We start from the raw sequence: 18,006 nt of genomic DNA on the forward strand, positions 1-18,006 counted from the left end.
TATGAGGTCTACGATCACATGGTGGTCCTGCTTGATCGATATATAGCTAAAACGACCTACGACGATTTAGGGTTTTCACCGCATAATCGGAACGTCCTACGCGTGATTGAGCCTGGCAGCCACGCACGGTGATAATAAACCAACCCTAGACAAGGCCTAAAAACCAACATGAAGTTGATCCCCGGAACATCTTATCTAGGCTAGCAAACTACACCCTACGTGCCACTGGATCCTTCAACCCGTTTGCAAGGCCTAACTATGCAGATATTAAACTAATCCTTGAAGAACAAGGAGCAATCATAACATATCGGATCTACTAAATAATGATCAAGCAAGGTGCCGCCCTTACACCTAAGATAGGTGTAAGGGCAGCTAGACGTCTAAGGGTTGCATGGACGAAAGCATGTGACACGATGAAACAATGCTAACCCTAACACATCTATGATAACTACGTTGCTCGCCATCAACAAGGCTTCAGCACGAGCAACGCATGAACAACGAATAAACGTGTACTGCCTAGATCGCAAGATGCGATCTAGGCAGCATGATGCTTACCCGGAAGAAACCCTCGAAACAAAGGGGTTGGCGATGCGCCTAGATTGGTTTGTGATGAACGTGATTGTTATTTTTCTCGATAACCCTAGATACATATTTATAGTCCGTAGACTTTCTAACGTGGGAATAATCCCAACCGTGCACGAACCAAACTCTAACTAACCGACACGTATCCTACTATATTTACAGATACAAGGGCAAACTGCCCAAACTTCGTGTACAAGGCCGGTTCACGTATTTCTTCCATGTATATTCTTCAAGCCCAATCTTGATCGCGGCCCACCTCTTATCCTGTCAAATTCTGGTGATAACACCATGATCTCTGGATTTGGCACTCTTTCTTTGGTATGCCTGGATCCAACAATGACATCAACGTCCTAAACTGCTCCCCGATCTTTTCCAAGCTTGTTGAGGGTCATGCTCCCCCGGTGGACTATATGATCAATGGTCGGCACTACAACAAAGGATACTACCTTGCAGACGGTATCTATCCAAAGTGGGCAACATTTGTGAAGACTATCTCCAACCCTAGCACCCCCAAACTTTGCGAGTTTGTCAAGAAATAAGAAGCTTGCCGAAAAGACGTCGAGCGTGCATTTGGTGTCCTCCAGCAGAGATTTGCTGTCGTCCGGTTCCCCGCTATGACTTGGTCCAAAGATCAGATGTGGGAGGTGATGAACTGTTGTGTGTGCCTACACAATATGATTATTGAAGATGAGCGAAAGCATCCGGTTCCTTTGGCTGAGCAAGAAGCACCATATGAGAGAGAGGGTCCTCTTGCACAGCCTAATCACCAGGTGCCTCCATCATGGGCCGCCTTCTTTGCTATGCGCCAGGAGATTCGAGACTCTACAATGCATCAGCTGCTGCAAGATGATCTGGTGGAGCACATATGGAGGCTCCGAGGCAACGCCAACGCCGACGCCAACTAGTCTGTCTTAATTTGTTTGAAAAATTGTTAAATTGTGTGCTTCATTTGTTTCAGCACTTGTTAAACATTGTACTGATTATCGCCGAATTTGTTTCAGTAATTTTTGTACTCTTGTTTGCCGAACTTGTTAAATTTTATGTTGAATTTGTTTGAAATATGTCAAATGGTCGAGGTTGGGGGTTTCCTGCCGGGGGGACGGCTGGAACTTCGGCGCTCCCCACGCCAAATCTTCCTCCAATCCGGACAAAAATTTCGCCGGATTTGGGCGTGGGGAGCGCCAACGAGTGGGGATGCTCTCATGGTGGGTATTGCCGAGGAACCGCCTCGTCAATTGGCGCCGTCTGTGGGGAAAGCGGCGACTGAATTTTGTAATCCGGGCGGGATCTCTCTACATCATCATCAAGTTTCGGCTGATTCATCTACGACCAATGTCTTCAACAACAACGGCGATTGGATTTTACTGGTTCACCTGTTCGCGGCCAGTTTCCCTCGAGATTGGATCTGGTCGATCCCGTCAATCGTCTGTGTGCCGGTCACTAATCTATAATACCTAAATAGGAGCAACCCACTATATGATTTCTCTCAACATGCAGACTATCCACCTCAGCAAACATGCCACATCATCTTCTATTTACAAGAGAAGATTTTATTTTTGTTGGCTCACTCCACATGAAAATCACGCAGCACCAAATGTCCAAATCTCTGTACATTATGATGAAACTGAACAGACGGCATGCATGTCTTTTACTATCCCACTAGAAGAGACGAATAGTTGTTGCTTCAGTTAATTTCGGCGCTCCATCTCCATTACTGTTTCATTTAATTAAACATCTTAGTTTCTCTTCCCACAAACCTTCACAGTCTGTATTTCTTCACCTTCTTTTCCGTTACCTTTGTCCACTGCATGCATGTGCCAGTTCTTCTATATTTAATTTGTAAGCATCTTTCCAATTTCCTGCCTCCACTTTGCCTGTAGCACCAATTCAAATGTCGATGCCTCTCTTTCATCTGGTCGGTGATCATCACCGCTAGAAGTCCACAAAGATCCTACTCTCCAGGCCCTGGAGGATATATATCCTCATTGAGTTTGGACTTCGGAGAAGAAAATTTCTCCATATTAATCTATTATCCTGCAATCCTACCTCAGTCTGTTTATCCACGATCTGCCTTTGCCTTCCCCTCATGTATTGAATTGTATGCTTACTGCTTTGGATTTTCTTAGGTATATGTACAAATCTGACGGTGCATTTCTTGAAGTTACCAAACAACATTACTGAAATATTAGCGCTCTATTTTTTTTTGACTCAGCTGGTAGAAGCTAAACAAACTGCAGTTTTCCTTTACTAATCGCTGGCAGAAGCTATATAAAATGGTGTGTCGTGCTTGATTTTAGAGTATGATTATTGAGCATTTGTCATTTCTTCACAGGTAATGCTCTTTCTTTACATAGTAAGACCTTCATTGTTTTATATTCTAATAATTAAGGCGGAACTTCTTCAACTTCATGCAAGCTAGCCCATGGTAATGGAAGGAGATTTTGGTTCTGAAAAGTTCTTCTGTTCTTATTATTGGATCTAAGATTATCTCCTCTCATCTATCATTCAATGTTTTCATTTTTTATTCAGTTTACTGTTGTGGATTCTATAATAATTTTTCTCTGAATTTGCGGAGTTTTCCAACATTACAAATAGTTTGTGGCCTGCAAATTATGATGTGTCTTCTTAATAAGTACGACATATATATTCATGATTACCATTTTGTGTTTTGTTAAGAAATACAAAGCATATACTCCAAATTATTCAGGACAAATGAAAAGAAAGAAAAAACATTGTGATCCGATGCAACTGTGACTATGCAATTTCCCATATAATTCAAATATTTGAGTGTGGCATGATAGTCATGGTAATTGCATCAGGTATTATCTATATGCAGATAACAAGTGAAAATAAAACTACTGCATTCATGTGTAGGTACTGTAGGTATTTAGTGTTTTCAACAGTGGTGTATTAGTACTATCTATACAAGAAATTAGACTATAGGTTTGGATGGGGTATCCCAAGTTTGAAGCTATTCTTCGTTTTAACCAAACTACTAAATTGTTCTTTGTGTACAGTATATTGGATTCATTTTACATTCTCTTACCAGTGCTAAACTGAAGTTATAACTCTTCGTTGGTGTGTGTTGGAGTAAAAATTAGTGGTTTTCAACAAAGGGTTATAGCCAGAAGCAACACTTGGTCTTCTACAGGAAAATTAAATGCGGGGCGACCCTTATGTTCATTTTAGGTCACTTTAGGTCATCTCAAAGAAGGTTTAAAAGCCTAAGGTGACTACCAGGCATGAGAACCTTTTAATGATACCTCTTACGTACTTCTAATTGTATTTATCCGACATCCAAAAAATGTTAGCATCAAAAAAATTCATTTAGTTTATCTTCACTTCCTTCTTTTTATTGTGCATATTTCTTTCAGATATATATGATATAACAAAATATCCCGCTGCAACGCGCAGGGTATCTTCTAGTAATCTATACGCACAGCGTCCTGATGAAACCAAACTCAGGCCGCGCGGAAGCTAGCAAGCTGGGAAAAATCGATTGGCATAAGTATGGACTTCCAAGGAAAGGAAAAACAAATAACGGAATATGTGCCAGATCGTGTGAGCCAGCAAGCTTCACCACCTCCGATGCATTTGATTATACTACTTACTGCATGCAAAAAGGAATTAAGCTACTTCTGCCATGATCAGCGGGCAGTAGCCATCCTATTCCTATATATTCATTTATAGCGAATCATCTTCACGGCTCTCTGCTTATTTCACATCGATCAAGTCTCAAGGAAACAATCTCAGGCAAATCAATCTACAAAGCAGTAAATTTCACGGAAGTTTCGGATGCTCACAACAGGAGCCGCTGTATACATGAAGATTAAGGGTGTGTTCGGTTCTAGAACCAAATGGAATGGAACGGAACCGTTCCGCACCTAGAGCCAATTTTTGTGTTCGGTTGTGGAATGGAACGGAACCGAGTGGTTCCTCGAAAGGGAATATTCTCCCCATATGCGGAATGCACCCATTCCACCGAATCGGTGGAATGTGGTGGAACGGCTGTTAATTAGCCGCTATTAATTACGAAGCAGTCCACTAATCCAGCCGAAAAATAATTAGCCATTGTTAATTACGATTTTGAGATTAAAAAGCCATTTTCCACTATTAATTATGATTTTGATACAAAATATTAAACTTGAACCTCATTTCGTTCTACTCTCCAATTCCCCCAACCAATGAAAAATAATATTAATTACGATTTTGAGATTTAAAAGGCCAGTAGGTGTTGTTAATTACAACTTTGAGATTAAAAAGACCATTTTCCATTGTTAATTACGATTTTGAGATAAAAGTTTAGTTTAACCACATTCCGTTCTGCTCTCCAATTCCTCCAACCGAACAAAATATGATACCATTCCGTTCCTCCTTTTTTTCCAAACCGAACGCGAGGATGAAACCATTCCGTTCCTTTGGAACGGAACGATTCCATTCCATTCCACGTCGTTCCAGAGCCGAACACACCCTAAACCTCAAGCAAGATTCATCGGGTGGAGAAGTGAATCAGCATGGATCAGTCTATTGCACCGCGGTTGATTTAAAGCATAGCTCGTACTTATGGTAGTCGAAGCCGCCACTAAAAAGATCCGTCGTCACGAATTCGCTATCCGATACAAAGATCAGGTGATATATTTCCAATTAATTATTACTTACAAAATATTTTTCGCTAAATATTCTTTTGCTCGTACTATTATTTGCGCGCAGGTTTTTGCACCGTAACATAACTGCAGATTGAAGCCGACATTACGGACCCGATATATTCAGATGCTCACCCGCAGCGGATCGGCTATGTCAACCGCGTCCTCTTCATCGGCCACGTCAGCTAGGCGCCGCGTGGACTATATCTGGCCATGGAATTATTTTGGCTGCGCCTGCCGCATGGACTATCTCTGGCCGCGGATTTATTTCGGCTGCGCTCGACGCATGGACTATCTCTGGCCGCGGAATTATTTCGGCTGCGCCTGCCGCATGGACTATTTCTGGACGGATGATTACTTCGACTGCGCCCGCAATACGACATGCTTCCTTATTGGCCTCGCCGCAGCCGGCCTACTGGATTTATCTTCTTCAACTCTGGATATATCTTCTCCCGATGCACTCTCGGTCGGTGGATTCATCATCTGGAGTATTCAATGAATATCGTATTATATTGACCCGATGTGCTCTTGTCGGGAGCGCTGGAATTACTCGGGAGCTCTTGGAGTATTTTCAAACTATTGCGTTTACTCCTATCGGGAGCATTGAAATTCAAGATGACATGAAGATCTCCGACTATTTTGCTGGTTCGCAGGAATTAAAGCAAGATTTGAAGACTCATTATACCTGAAATTGCCATCTAAAAGCCTCTGAAAATACGAGTGCCTTGAAGATTCGACTGTGCTCACGGTCCCTTGAAGATTCGACTGTGCTCACGGTCTTTGAAGATTCGACTGTGCTCACGGTCCCTTGAAGATTTGACTGTGCTCACAGTCCCTTGAAGATTTGACTGTGCTCACGGTCCCCTGAAGATTATTACGGGAACCTTGCTCTTTTCCTTTGCTATAGATGCCTCAAAGAGTGCCACAGATAGCAAGGATCATGAAACAACGGGGACCTTGCTCTTTTCCTTTCCTATAGATGCTTCAAAGAGTGTCGCAGATAGCGAGGATCATGAAACAACGGGGACCTTGCTCTTTTCCTTTGCTATAGATGCCTCAAAGAGTGCCGCAGATAGCAAGGATCATGAAACAACGAGGATCTTGCTCTTTTCCTTTGCTATAGATGCCTCAAAGAGTGCCGCAGATAGCAAGGATCATGAAACAACGGGGACCTTGCTCTTTTCCTTTGCTATAGATGCCTCAAAGAGTGCCGCAGATAGCAAGGATCATGAAACACGTACGAAAACGACCCACGCTCGATACTTTAAATCACAAAGGTATCAAAAAGCAACTGAGTCATCGGCAGATCTAGTGTCACCGATCTATTCGGGAGCTGCTGTCAAGACATACATCGGTTGAAAGCAAAGTTGCACATACAACGGGTTTAGCAAGACCCGCAACACGAGCTGATCACTCAAATGATTTGCTGCCGATAAAGTTACGAACAATGGCATCAACGATGCTCAAGGTGCATTAAGAATTTCCCCTTGAAATAAACAACAATGTGTCAACGGCACCTGAAAAACTATAAACATCGGGTTGCTCGACTTGAGTCTACTCACGGTTGCAAGCATCAGTGCCCAGACTCGGGGGCTACTTCCATCGGGTGCGCTGGACGCGCACCCGATAAAATCATCGGCTCCTTTGGGCCATCATCCTATCATCGGCTCCTCTTGGATACCATCCAAATCGTCGGCTCCTCCTGAGCATCATCCAAATTATCGGCTCCTCTGGGCCATCATCCAAATTATCGGCTCCTCTGGCCCATCATCCAAATTATCGTCTCCTCTGGGCCATCATCCAAATCATCGGCTCCTCTGGGTCATCATCCAAATCATCGGCTACTATGGGTCATCATCCAAATTATCGGCTCCTCTGGGCCATCATCCAAATTATCGGCTCTTCTGGGCCATCATCCAAATCATCGGCTCCTCTGGGTCATCATCCAAATCATCGGATACTATGGGTCATCATCCAAATCATCGGCTCCTCTGGGCCATCATCCAAATCATCGATTCCTCTGAGACATCTACGGTATTTGACTTATAATTTTTTACACCCTATACATAACTATTTCATATTTATCTACAGGCTCGGGGGCTACTCCCATCGGGAGCGCTAGTCGCGCACCCGATAAAAAATATGGCAACCTTGCCTACAAAGAAGAATAAACTTGAAGACGTCGGCATCAACAATCAAGATCTTCGAGTAGTACAACTTGAGTCTATGCGTGGCTGCAAGCACCCGCCCATAGACTCGGGGGCTACTCCCATCGGGAGCGCTTCGCGCACCCAACAGAAAGCAACTTCGACTCTACATCAAGCACAAGATTCAACAGATGATCAAGACATTCGGCGAAGACAACTTTAGTCCCTGCCCGAAGCTTCACTTCGGCCAGACACTCGGGGGCTACTGACGTGGGCATGACCCTTCGGGTACTCGACATTGCCATACCCGGTGCAAACTATGAAGCTGGACCAGTACGAGGACTCGACAAGCTGGACATGCACGTGCCTCAACTTGGACTACAAGGAAACAAGACTCCAATACGAATCCTACTAGGACTCTTGTAAACCCTATCTTGGCTGATATATAAAGCCAGGCAGGGGCACCCCTTAGGACACACAATCAAAAACATAATTATAGATGCGACACGCCTAGAAACCGCAACCCGCGGATTAGAACTAGACTAGATCCAACAACTCCGCCTATGGCGGCCCCATGTACTCATATTTTCATATACTGGATTGCTAGCATGATGTAGCGATCCTCCACCGCCGGGACGTGAACCTGGGTACGTCGTGTACCGCCTCGCTCCCGGAACTTCCGTCGTCGCCTTTCTCTAAAACCCAAGCCCCTCATGGTGGGCATTGCCGAGGAACCGCCTCGTCACTTGACCCTCAAGTTTCGGGGAAACTTAGCCCTTAAGTCTTGGGAAACTTGTCCCTTAAGCTATGTGAAACTTGTCCCATAAGCTTGCTTGGGGTTGGGCTGGTTAGCATGGTGCGCCCAGCCCATTGAGGCTAGGAAGCACCTCTTCGGCCCATACGGCCCCTCCCAAGGTGGTGGGCCCACCAGTGGCCCATTAGAACCTTCTAGAAGCTCTGGTCAAAATACCGATATTTTTCCTGAACCTCGGAAGACGACTTCCCTTATATGAATCTTATTCTCCGGACCATTCCGGACCTCCTCGTGATGTCCTGGATCCCATCCGAGACTCCCAACAACATTCGGTATCCATCTCATATTCCATATCTACTTAAAGAACATCGAACCTTAAGTGTGTCACCCTACGGTTCGTGAACTATGCAGACATGATCGAGACTCCTCTCCGATCAGTAACCAATAGCGGGATCTGGAGATCCATAATGGCTCCCACACATACAGCGATGACTTAGTGATCGAATGAACCATTAACATACGATACCAATTCCCTTTGTCGCGCGATACTTTACTTATCCGAGGTTCGATCATCAGTATCTCCATACCTAGTTCAACCTCGTTACCGATAAGTACTCTTTACTCTTACCGTGATATGTCATCTCTTGTGACCTTGTCACATGCTTGCAAGCCAATTAGACGATATTCCACCGAGAGGGTCCAGAGTATATCTATCCGTCATCAGGATGGACAAATCCCACTCTTGATCCATATGCCTCAACTTATACTTTCTGAATACTTAATCCCATCTTTATAACCACCCATTTACGCAGTGGCGTTTGATGTAATCAAAGTACCCATCCGATGTAAGTGATTTACATGATCTCATGGTCGAAGGATTTGGTTACTATGTATTGAAAGCTTATAGCAACAAGACGAACTTGATGACTTAATCTTATGCTACGCTTACTACGGGTGTGTGTCCATTATATCATTCCCCAATGAAATAACCTTGTTATTAATAACATCCAATGTTCATGATCAGGAAACCATTATCATCTATTAATCAACAAGCTAGCTTAACAAGAAGCTTACTAGGGACTCTTTATGTTTACATAACACACAAGTATTAACGTTTCCGATTAATACAATTATAGCATGAGATGCAAACATTTATCATAAACACAAAGATATAATAATAACCAATTTATTATTGCCACTTGGGAATATCTGCAACAATATGTGCATTATGTACATTGTTTTACTTCCCACTAGAACTAGTATAAGACTAGCCATAATGAGAGTATTATAAGTAGTATTGTGCATTCCATGTTAACAAAAATCTAATATGACACTAAAATTAACGAGAAAAGAGGTGAGAGAGATATCATAGGTAGATACCTATCATAATACATAAATCTTGAAAGTTCAATGAAAAATACATTATGTACATAAATTTGCATTGAGATCGTATAAAATATTAAATATGAAAAAACTATAATACTACGTCATAATACTATGTATTGTAGATGTGGTATCATAAACTATAATCATGATACTACTGTATGATACCTCCATTGTGACTACTGTAATATAAACCAAAACCAAATTCCAACACCATGGTCAAGCATTCCAATCACAAGAGTATAGAAGAAAAATAATGGTGGACCAAATGTTCACGGAATAACTTGAGTGGACTTTTGGACTAAGATACCAAATAGTAGGTTCAAAGTAATCGATCAACTGGATTGCAAGAAGAGTTGATTACGTGACATGAAACATGATTCTATACATAGAAGCTTGCAACAATCCCGTTCCGGAAAGATAAAATAATGCTTTCAAGATATATGAAAAAAAGGGTGCTCCCAGGTGGTCTCTCTCCCCTCCCGAGTCGCCCCCGCGTGGCGGCCGGGAGGAGCCCTGCCGCGCCGCCGCCGCCTCCCCCCTCTCGCCCTCCTCTCCCTCGCCGCCGCCAGGGGGCGTGGGCAGGCAAAGACTGGCCGGCGCCGATGGCGGCTGGGACTCCTCGTCCTCTCGCGTGCGGGGATTCGGCGCGGGTCTCCCTCCTCGGGCCACGGCGTGGCCCTCTCGTCAGGGGCCTCGGTGGCGGCGCTCGGGCTAGGCACTGCGGCCGATGAGGTGGTGGTGAACCCTGCCGGCGGCGAAGGGATAATGGGTGGGGACGGGCTACAGGGGGAAACCCTAGGTCCTCTTCTCCTCGCCTCTCCGCCAGTCAGCGGCGGAGGGCTGGCGTTTCGGCTGCGGCGATGCCCAGGCGTGAGCGGTGTCTCTAGACTACGCGATCTGCGCTTGATGTCTCCGACGGCAACCTTGGTCAGCATGGGATGGTCGCCGGTGTGGGGGTCCGACCTGAATAAAGGTGGCGGTCCTAGGGTCTCTCGTGGGTGAAGATGAAGACATGCCTGAGGCCTGCCCTTCTTAATCTGGCTGGAGTCTTGAGTTCCGGAAGGCACCACCGACGAATGTAAAAGTGCTTTTATTGCCTGGAGTTTGCTGGATCGGTGGTATTCGGTCGTGCGCACCCATGCTTTTATTCCAACCGTTTAGTCCTAGAGGGAGCTGCGTGAAGCTCTCTTCTGTGTTGACATCAAGTGATATTTGGTCCATGGTGAAGTAAGAAGAAGAGAATATCAGGAAGGCCAGATTGACGGGCTAGCTAAGGGAGGTTTAAGTGTCTCCGCCATTGAGGGACTTGCTTGGTGTTTCGGGGTTCGCAGCAGTGGTATGAAAGTGGGGGCGGCAACACATGTGAAGTTCGGAGTCTTACCTTTCAAGGTGAAAACCTAAGGTCTGGCCTTAGCTCGTTGTGCCTGGCAATGTCCTTGTCGAAGGCATTGTTTTAAGAGCGGGGACTATCTTCAGGGTGAAAACCTAAGATCTTTGATCGGAGGACGGCAGTGCTGGTGCACTGTTCCCTTCTTGGAGGCGTCACTTTTGGAGAGTCTGAAGTTCAGGTGTTGTCTTGGTGGTGGATGTATTGTTGTTGCTAAGGCTAAGATATTGTAGCTGGACTATTCTTTTAGATAAAGGAAATATATTAATATCAAAAGATATCAATTACACCTAGCCTCTGCAACAACGTTCCATCCTAGTGGCACTACGGATGCACACAACCAAAACCGAGTAAAGAAAGCTAAGAATTAAAAGTCCCGCTACAGCCTTCCAGACCTAGCAACAGCAATACAATCACTACTGTGACAACACCTGAAATCTAGACTCTCCAAAAGCGACACCTCCAAGAAAGGAACAGTGCACCAGCGCCGTCGTCGTCCGACCAAATGTCTTAGGTTTTCACTCTCAAGATAGTCCCCGCTCTCAAAACAATGCCTTTATAAATTTTTTGGTTTTTTTTCTCTTTTTTGGCTGTGTGTATCTGTAATGCTTTTAGGACATTGCGTTGTTGCAGATGTTAGATGTAATTGGTACAGTATCTTTTAATATTAATTAATATATTACCTTTATCGAAAAAATACCATACACGATCATCCACGTTAATTGGCAAGACAGTTTTTCCTTTACGGAACCTGACAGAAATATGCCGAACTCCGGAGTCATCGCCAATTGGTCTCAAAGGAAAGGGGTCTTATGCTCTTATATATATTAATGAAAGTATTTGATGCGAACTATTTAAAAAGGTAAGTATGGAAGAAAAAACTTTCGTTTATCTCGCTTTAATTGTACTCAAATCAGGAGTGGTTCGGGGGTGATTCGAGTACTCAAATCACGTGGAAGGGCCTTTAGTCGCGGTTCGTAAGCAACCGCGACTAAAGGGGGTCTATAGTCCCGCATATTTAATTCTGGTTGCGTAATCGGGATTAATGGCAGTTGCGAACCGGGATTAAAGACCTTTTTCTCTACTAGTGTTTGGTGTCTGGATTATTCGAGTTTCATCCTCGGCCGGTTAGTCGGTTAGTACCATAATTTCCGGCCTTTGTAGAAAAGGATTCTGAGAAGCAAACCGATTCAGTTCGTACTCAATAATAACAATTTTTTTTACAGAATACCCAGTCCAGTTCTTGGCCTATACGAATCAGGCTTGTCCTCGGTTTGTGATCTATAAGTATACCCCGGAGCCTCCCTGCCTCCATCCAAACTTACAACTTCGAAACCTTGGAGAGGCCTTATGAAGTCTGACGGTACACCTCCTGAGAATTGTCAGAGTGTCGCCGAAGCTCTGACTATGGTGGGTACGTCGTCGGAGTTGATCGAGACTATGGCGGGCACATCGCCGGAGCTGCCTCAGGACATCCTCATGGTTATCTTCGCCACCCTTGAGATCCCTGACCTCGTACGTGCCGGCTCTGTCTGCTCCTCCTGGCACTCGGCATATAGGAGGCTGCGCAAGCACTACAAGCGCGCGCAGACGCCATGCCTCATCTACACTTCCAAATCAGGTGGTGAGAACGTTGCTTGCCTCTACAGCCTCGCGGAGAACCGGGTCTACAAGTTGACTCTTCCAGAGCCACCTATCAGCACTAGGTATTTGATTGGGTCCTCGCTAGGTCTGCTGGTTACAGTTGACAACAGGTCCGAGATGCACCTTGTTAATCCAATCACTCGTGAACAGATTGATCTGCCCTCGGTGAGCACCATCGAGCAGGTTAAGCCCATCTATGATTATTCTGGTGCTCTTCACAAGTATGAATACACATGCCGCACCGCAAATATGGTTTACGGCCGACCATCGGTGTTTGCTCTTGCGGAGCTGAGGAACAACCTTCACCATAAAGCTTTTGTGTTTCCTGATACATGCAATAGATTCCTGCTGGTGTTCATCCACAATCCGTTTTGTCAGCTCTCATTTGCAAGGACAGGGGATGATAGTTGGACATGGCTGCCACCATACATGCACTATCATGATTGCATTTACAAGGATGGCCTGCTGTGCGCAGCGACTAGATTGGGAGAAATTCATGGTTTCAATCTTAGTAGCACTATGGTCACGATGAAGATTATTATGGAGGGGCCCCAGCCTGACAGGGGTCCGAGTGTGTACATTGCACAATCTCCATCGGGCTATCTCCTTCAAGTGTGGCGATCATATGAGCACTATATTTTAGAACCTAAGCCCGGGGAAACTGTGTCCTGGAACACCGGACAACTTGAGATATTTGAAGTTTATGGTGAAGGAAACAAAATGAAGGAAATCAGTTGCTTGCGGGACCATGTGTTGTTTCTTGGGCATAATCAAACACTTTGTCTTACCGCCGAAGAATATCCGGCTCTCAAGGGAAATCATGCTTACTTTACTGATGATAGTGTGTTATGGACAAGGGGATTCAAGAGTAAGCGCCGTGATATGGGGATTCTGAACTTGGGTAACAAAACAAGGGAGAAAATTGTGTCTCCTCAGCTTTGGTCGAAGTGTCCAGCTCCCGTGTGGATTACACCCAATTTTACAAAGATGAACTTGGCTTTCACTAAATAGTTTCAAGTTTTTTCTATATTTTTAAGGAGTTTAGTTTCGTAGGCATGGTCAAATGTTTACCAACACCGTTTAGTGTTTTATAGTACTAGTGCACTTGAAGATGTGTTTTTGAACTTTCATTGTACCAGGGTATGGTAAATTATGAGAAAATTTAAGGATTTGCCCAAAAATATCATCACTCATCAACGATTTGTACTACATTACACCTGGATCTTGTTTTTGCCAAATTGTTTTGTTTACACATACTATATCATCTATTTTTTTATCTTTATTAATTTTACAATATGGAGGGTCATTTTCCCACGTATTTGTCCAGACAATATATGATGTGTCAAATGTAAAAGTTGAAGCATATCTAATCAACCCACGTTTGTTGTTTTGTTCTTATTTGGGGAGTTAATATATGAAAGTAATTAATTCGATCTTCAGTGTCAATGCATGAACTTTAGTCGTCTAATCCACATTATTAGTGCACCACTGCTGCATTTGTACAATAACAGCAGTGATTTCACACATCGTTGTCTTCTAACTGCATGTTAGAAACATACGAAGTTAGTAACTAATATACTCGTGCGTTTCTACTGGTGTCCATGCATTGCAATCAGTTGATTTTTTATGTTAGATGTCGTGGTCTTGTGTATTAGTTTCCGAGTCGACCCCAAAATCCACCCCTCCTCATTCTCATCTTCAGCATAGCATGAGAGTTGGAATGTCTAAAAGACGGTGGCCGCACGATAGGTGTCGATGCGCGATGTGAGGGTGACCCATTCATGAAAAACTCCTTTGGCAGGCGATCCATCTCGGCAAGCTTTGCACTAATCTATATATACCTAATAATAAAGAAAATAAGGCTTCTTGTTGGTCCATTCTTATTTTTACCGTTTTACCCTCCCACCAAACTACATAATACCACTAAATTGCCACCCTACCGGTTTTACTGATTTTTTCTCTATTCACCCAGGAAAAATCCCCTCGCGCACTGCGGTTGCGACGCTCGGCATCCAAGCCTCCTGTTGTCCTACCTCCGCCTCGGTGCTCCTGCTCGTGGTCGGGCGGAGCCCGTCAAGCTGCTTGGCTACGAGGTCGTGCCCCACGCTGACGTCGTGCAGCCGCTCCAGGAGGAGCTATGACCATGTCCGTGCTTTCCAGGCTTATCCCGCAAGAACGCGTGCGCCATTCCGTCGACCAACTGCTGAAGGAACTCCCGGTGTCATTTGCTTCCGGTCACCAAGCTCCCATGAGGCTTTTTGTTATGTGATTTGCTGCTTAGTATTTCCTTTTCTTTTGTGCTAGATCCAGATCCGTTTCCTTTCTCTACTAGATAGCCAACGCCCTCAATCTCGCGATGCTTTAACGAAATCCGAATATAAGGAGAAGAGAAGTAGTAACGTCTTGAGCTGGGATTTGACTCACCATGTCTTCAATCGACTGGAGTTGCTGGGAAAAGACCCTGTTCGGCCAAAGATTGGAGAGGCAGGGTTCGGGTAGGCATGAATATGTTCAGCTGGTTGGCTCTATTGTGTTAGACACATTGGAGACCGGCTTACTAGACGGAGTAGAGTAAGGGGCGGAGCGCGTCGAAGGAGCCAGCGCCGTAGATGGGGCCGCGCGGGGTGTGAAACGCCCAGCTCCTGAAGCTCGACCTTTAATCTTTGCTTCGTCAGCCCACTGGTGGAAAAACAGGCTTCGGGTGAGCCCCATAAGTCGCGATGCTGCAGGAACCGCGACTAATGGTACCTTTAGTCGCGGTTCGGGAGGAGAACCGCGACCAAAGGCCTGGGCCCAGGGCGCTCGGTGGCCAGCCGGTGCACGTGGGGGGTCTTTAGTCGCGGTTGGCCAGGCCAACCACGACTAAAGGTGCCCGAAGGCCTTTAGTCGCGGTTGGCCAGGCCAACTGGGACTAAAGCCCCTCCCCTATATATACCCATCCAGCAGCCAACACTTAGCCATTTGGTGCCATTCTCTTCACAAGCTTCACAAGTGGGTGTTAGGTTTGCTTTTGGTTCCTCTTATGCACATAAGGTGTTTGATGAAATGCCCCAAGAGCATGAAACAAACATGATATGAAGTGTTGGAGCCACACTTGAGCTTTCTCATTTATTTTTTCCTCCTCGATCGCGGTTAGCAACTTGAACCTTTGATGTGTCGTTGATAAAATGTGCATGTGTGTGTAGTTCATTGTTTAATTTATATTGTTTGTAGCTAGTTAGTTTAACAAATGCATGATGGTTAATTATATATTTTATATTATAATAATGCAGATGAATCGACAATGGATGTACGGTAACCGACTCTCTGGCGAGTTCAGTGCGGGTTTGAAAGATTTCCTCGTAGTGGCTAATGCGAACAAGCAGGGGGGTTTTGTTATCTGTCCATGTGTTAAATGTAAGAATCGTAATGGTTACTCTTCCTCAAGAGATGTTCACATGCACCTGCTTCGGCACGGTTTCATGCCAAGCTATAATTGTTGGACCAAGCATGGAGAAAGAGGGGTTATAATGGAAGAAGATGAAGAAGGGGATGATTTCATCGATGAAAGCTATCTTGCTCATTTCGGTGATACTTTCATGGAGGATGCTGAAGGTGAAGGGGAAGGTGAAGGGGAAGGTGAAGAAGAGGCATGTGATGATGATCCCGTTGATGATCTTGGTCGGACCATTGCTGATGCACGGAGACGCTGCGAAACTGAAAAAGAGAGGGAGAATTTGGATCGCATGTTAGAGGATCACAGAAGGCGCTCGTACTCGGATGCGATGATGGTCCGAAAAAGCTGGGCTGCACACTGGATTTGCCGAGATGGAAGGCACAGCAGGTGTAGCTGACTCGGCATTTGAAAACTTGCTGAAAATGTTGAAGAATATGTTTCCAAAGAATAACGAGTTGCCCGCCACTACGTACGAAGCAAAGAAGGTTGTCGCCCTCTAGGTTTAGAGGTTACGAAGATACATGCATGCATCAACGACCGCATCCTCTACCGCGGTGAATACGAGAATTTGAATGAATGCCCGGTATGCACCGCATTGCGTTATAAGATCGAGGCGATGACCCTGGTGACGATGTTGAGGGCCGAAACCCAGAAGAGGGTTCCCGCCAAGGTGATGTGGTATGCTCCTATAATACCACGGTTGAAACGTCTGTTCAGGAACAAAGAGCATGCCAAGTTGTTGCGATGGCACAAAGAGGACCGTAAGTCGGACGGGGAGTTGAGACACCCCGCAGATGGAACGCAATGGAGAAAGATCGACAGAGAGTTCAAAGATTTTGCAGCTGACGCAAGGAACATAAGATTTGGTCTAAGTACGGATGGCATGAATCCTTTTGGCGAGCAGAGCTCCAGCCATAGTACCTGGCCCGTGACTCTATGCATCTACAACCTTCCTCCTTGGTTGTGCATGAAGCGGAAGTTCATTATGATGCCAGTGCTCATCCAAGGTCCGAAGCAACCCGGCAACGATATCGATGTGTACCTAAGGCCATTAGTTGATGAACTTTTACAGCTGTGGGGCAGACCTGGTGTCCGTGTGTGGGATGAGCACAAAGAAGAGGAATTTGACCTACGAGCGTTGCTTTTCGTAACCATCAACGATTGGCCTGCTCTTAGTAACCTTTCGGGACTGTCAAATAAGGGATACAATGCATGCACGCACTGCTTACATGAGACTGAAAGTGTACATTTGCCAAATTGTAAGAAGAACGTGTACCTTGGGCATCGTCGATTTCTTCCGAAAGGTCATCCAAAGAAGAAAGAAAGGCAAGCATTACAACGGCAAGGCAGATCACCGGCCGAAGCTGCGGAGCACACCGGTGCTGAGGTATTTGATATGGTCAAGGGTTTGAAAGTCATCTTTGGAAAGGGTCTGGCGGACAATCAGTTCGAAGGGAGCTGACGGGCACGTAGCCATGTGGAAGAAGAAATCTATATTGCGGGAGCTAGAATATTGGAAAGTCCTAGAAGTCCGCTCTGCAATCGACGTGATGCACGTTACGAAGAATATTTGCGTGAACATCCTAAGCTTCTTGGGCGTGTATGGGAAGTCAAATGATACAAAGGAAGCACGGCAGGACCAGCAAAGTTTGAAAGACCCTGATGAACGGCATCCGGAACGGTTTCAAGGTCGTGCCAGCTACGCTCTGACCAAAGAAAAGAAGGTCATCTTTTTTGAATGCCTGAGCAGTATGAAGGTCCCGTCAGGATTCTCATCCAATATAAAGGGAATAATCAACATGGCGGAGAAAAAGTTCCAAAACCTGAAGTCTCACGACTGCCACGTGATTATGACGCAATTGCTTCCGATTGCTTTGAGGGGGCTCCTGCCGGAAAATGTTCGAGTAGCCATTGTGAAGCTATGTGCATTCCTCAATGCAATCTCTCAGAAGGTAATCAATCCAGAAGTTCTACCACGGTTACAGAACGATGTGATCCAATGTCTTGTCAGTTTCGAGTTTTGTTCC

General features: G+C 45.1%; 1 protein-coding gene across 1 annotated transcript; it reads left to right on the forward strand.

Annotated features, from left to right (window-relative positions):
- The first annotated feature begins 12,339 nt into the window (after nt 1-12,339).
- On the forward strand, nt 12,340-14,684 carry LOC127304190 (F-box protein At5g25290-like). The gene is made up of 3 exons (XM_051334887.1): nt 12,340-12,726; nt 12,922-13,118; nt 14,516-14,684. The coding sequence occupies exons 1-3, from the start codon at nt 12,340-12,342 to the stop codon at nt 14,682-14,684; spliced, it is 753 nt and encodes a 250-aa protein (XP_051190847.1).
- Nucleotides 14,685-18,006: the final 3,322 nt, after the last annotated feature.

The sequence above is a fragment of the Lolium perenne genome, chromosome 5 (genome assembly GCF_019359855.2).
Source record: "Lolium perenne isolate Kyuss_39 chromosome 5, Kyuss_2.0, whole genome shotgun sequence".
In the NCBI taxonomy this organism is placed as follows: Eukaryota; Viridiplantae; Streptophyta; class Magnoliopsida; order Poales; family Poaceae; genus Lolium; species Lolium perenne.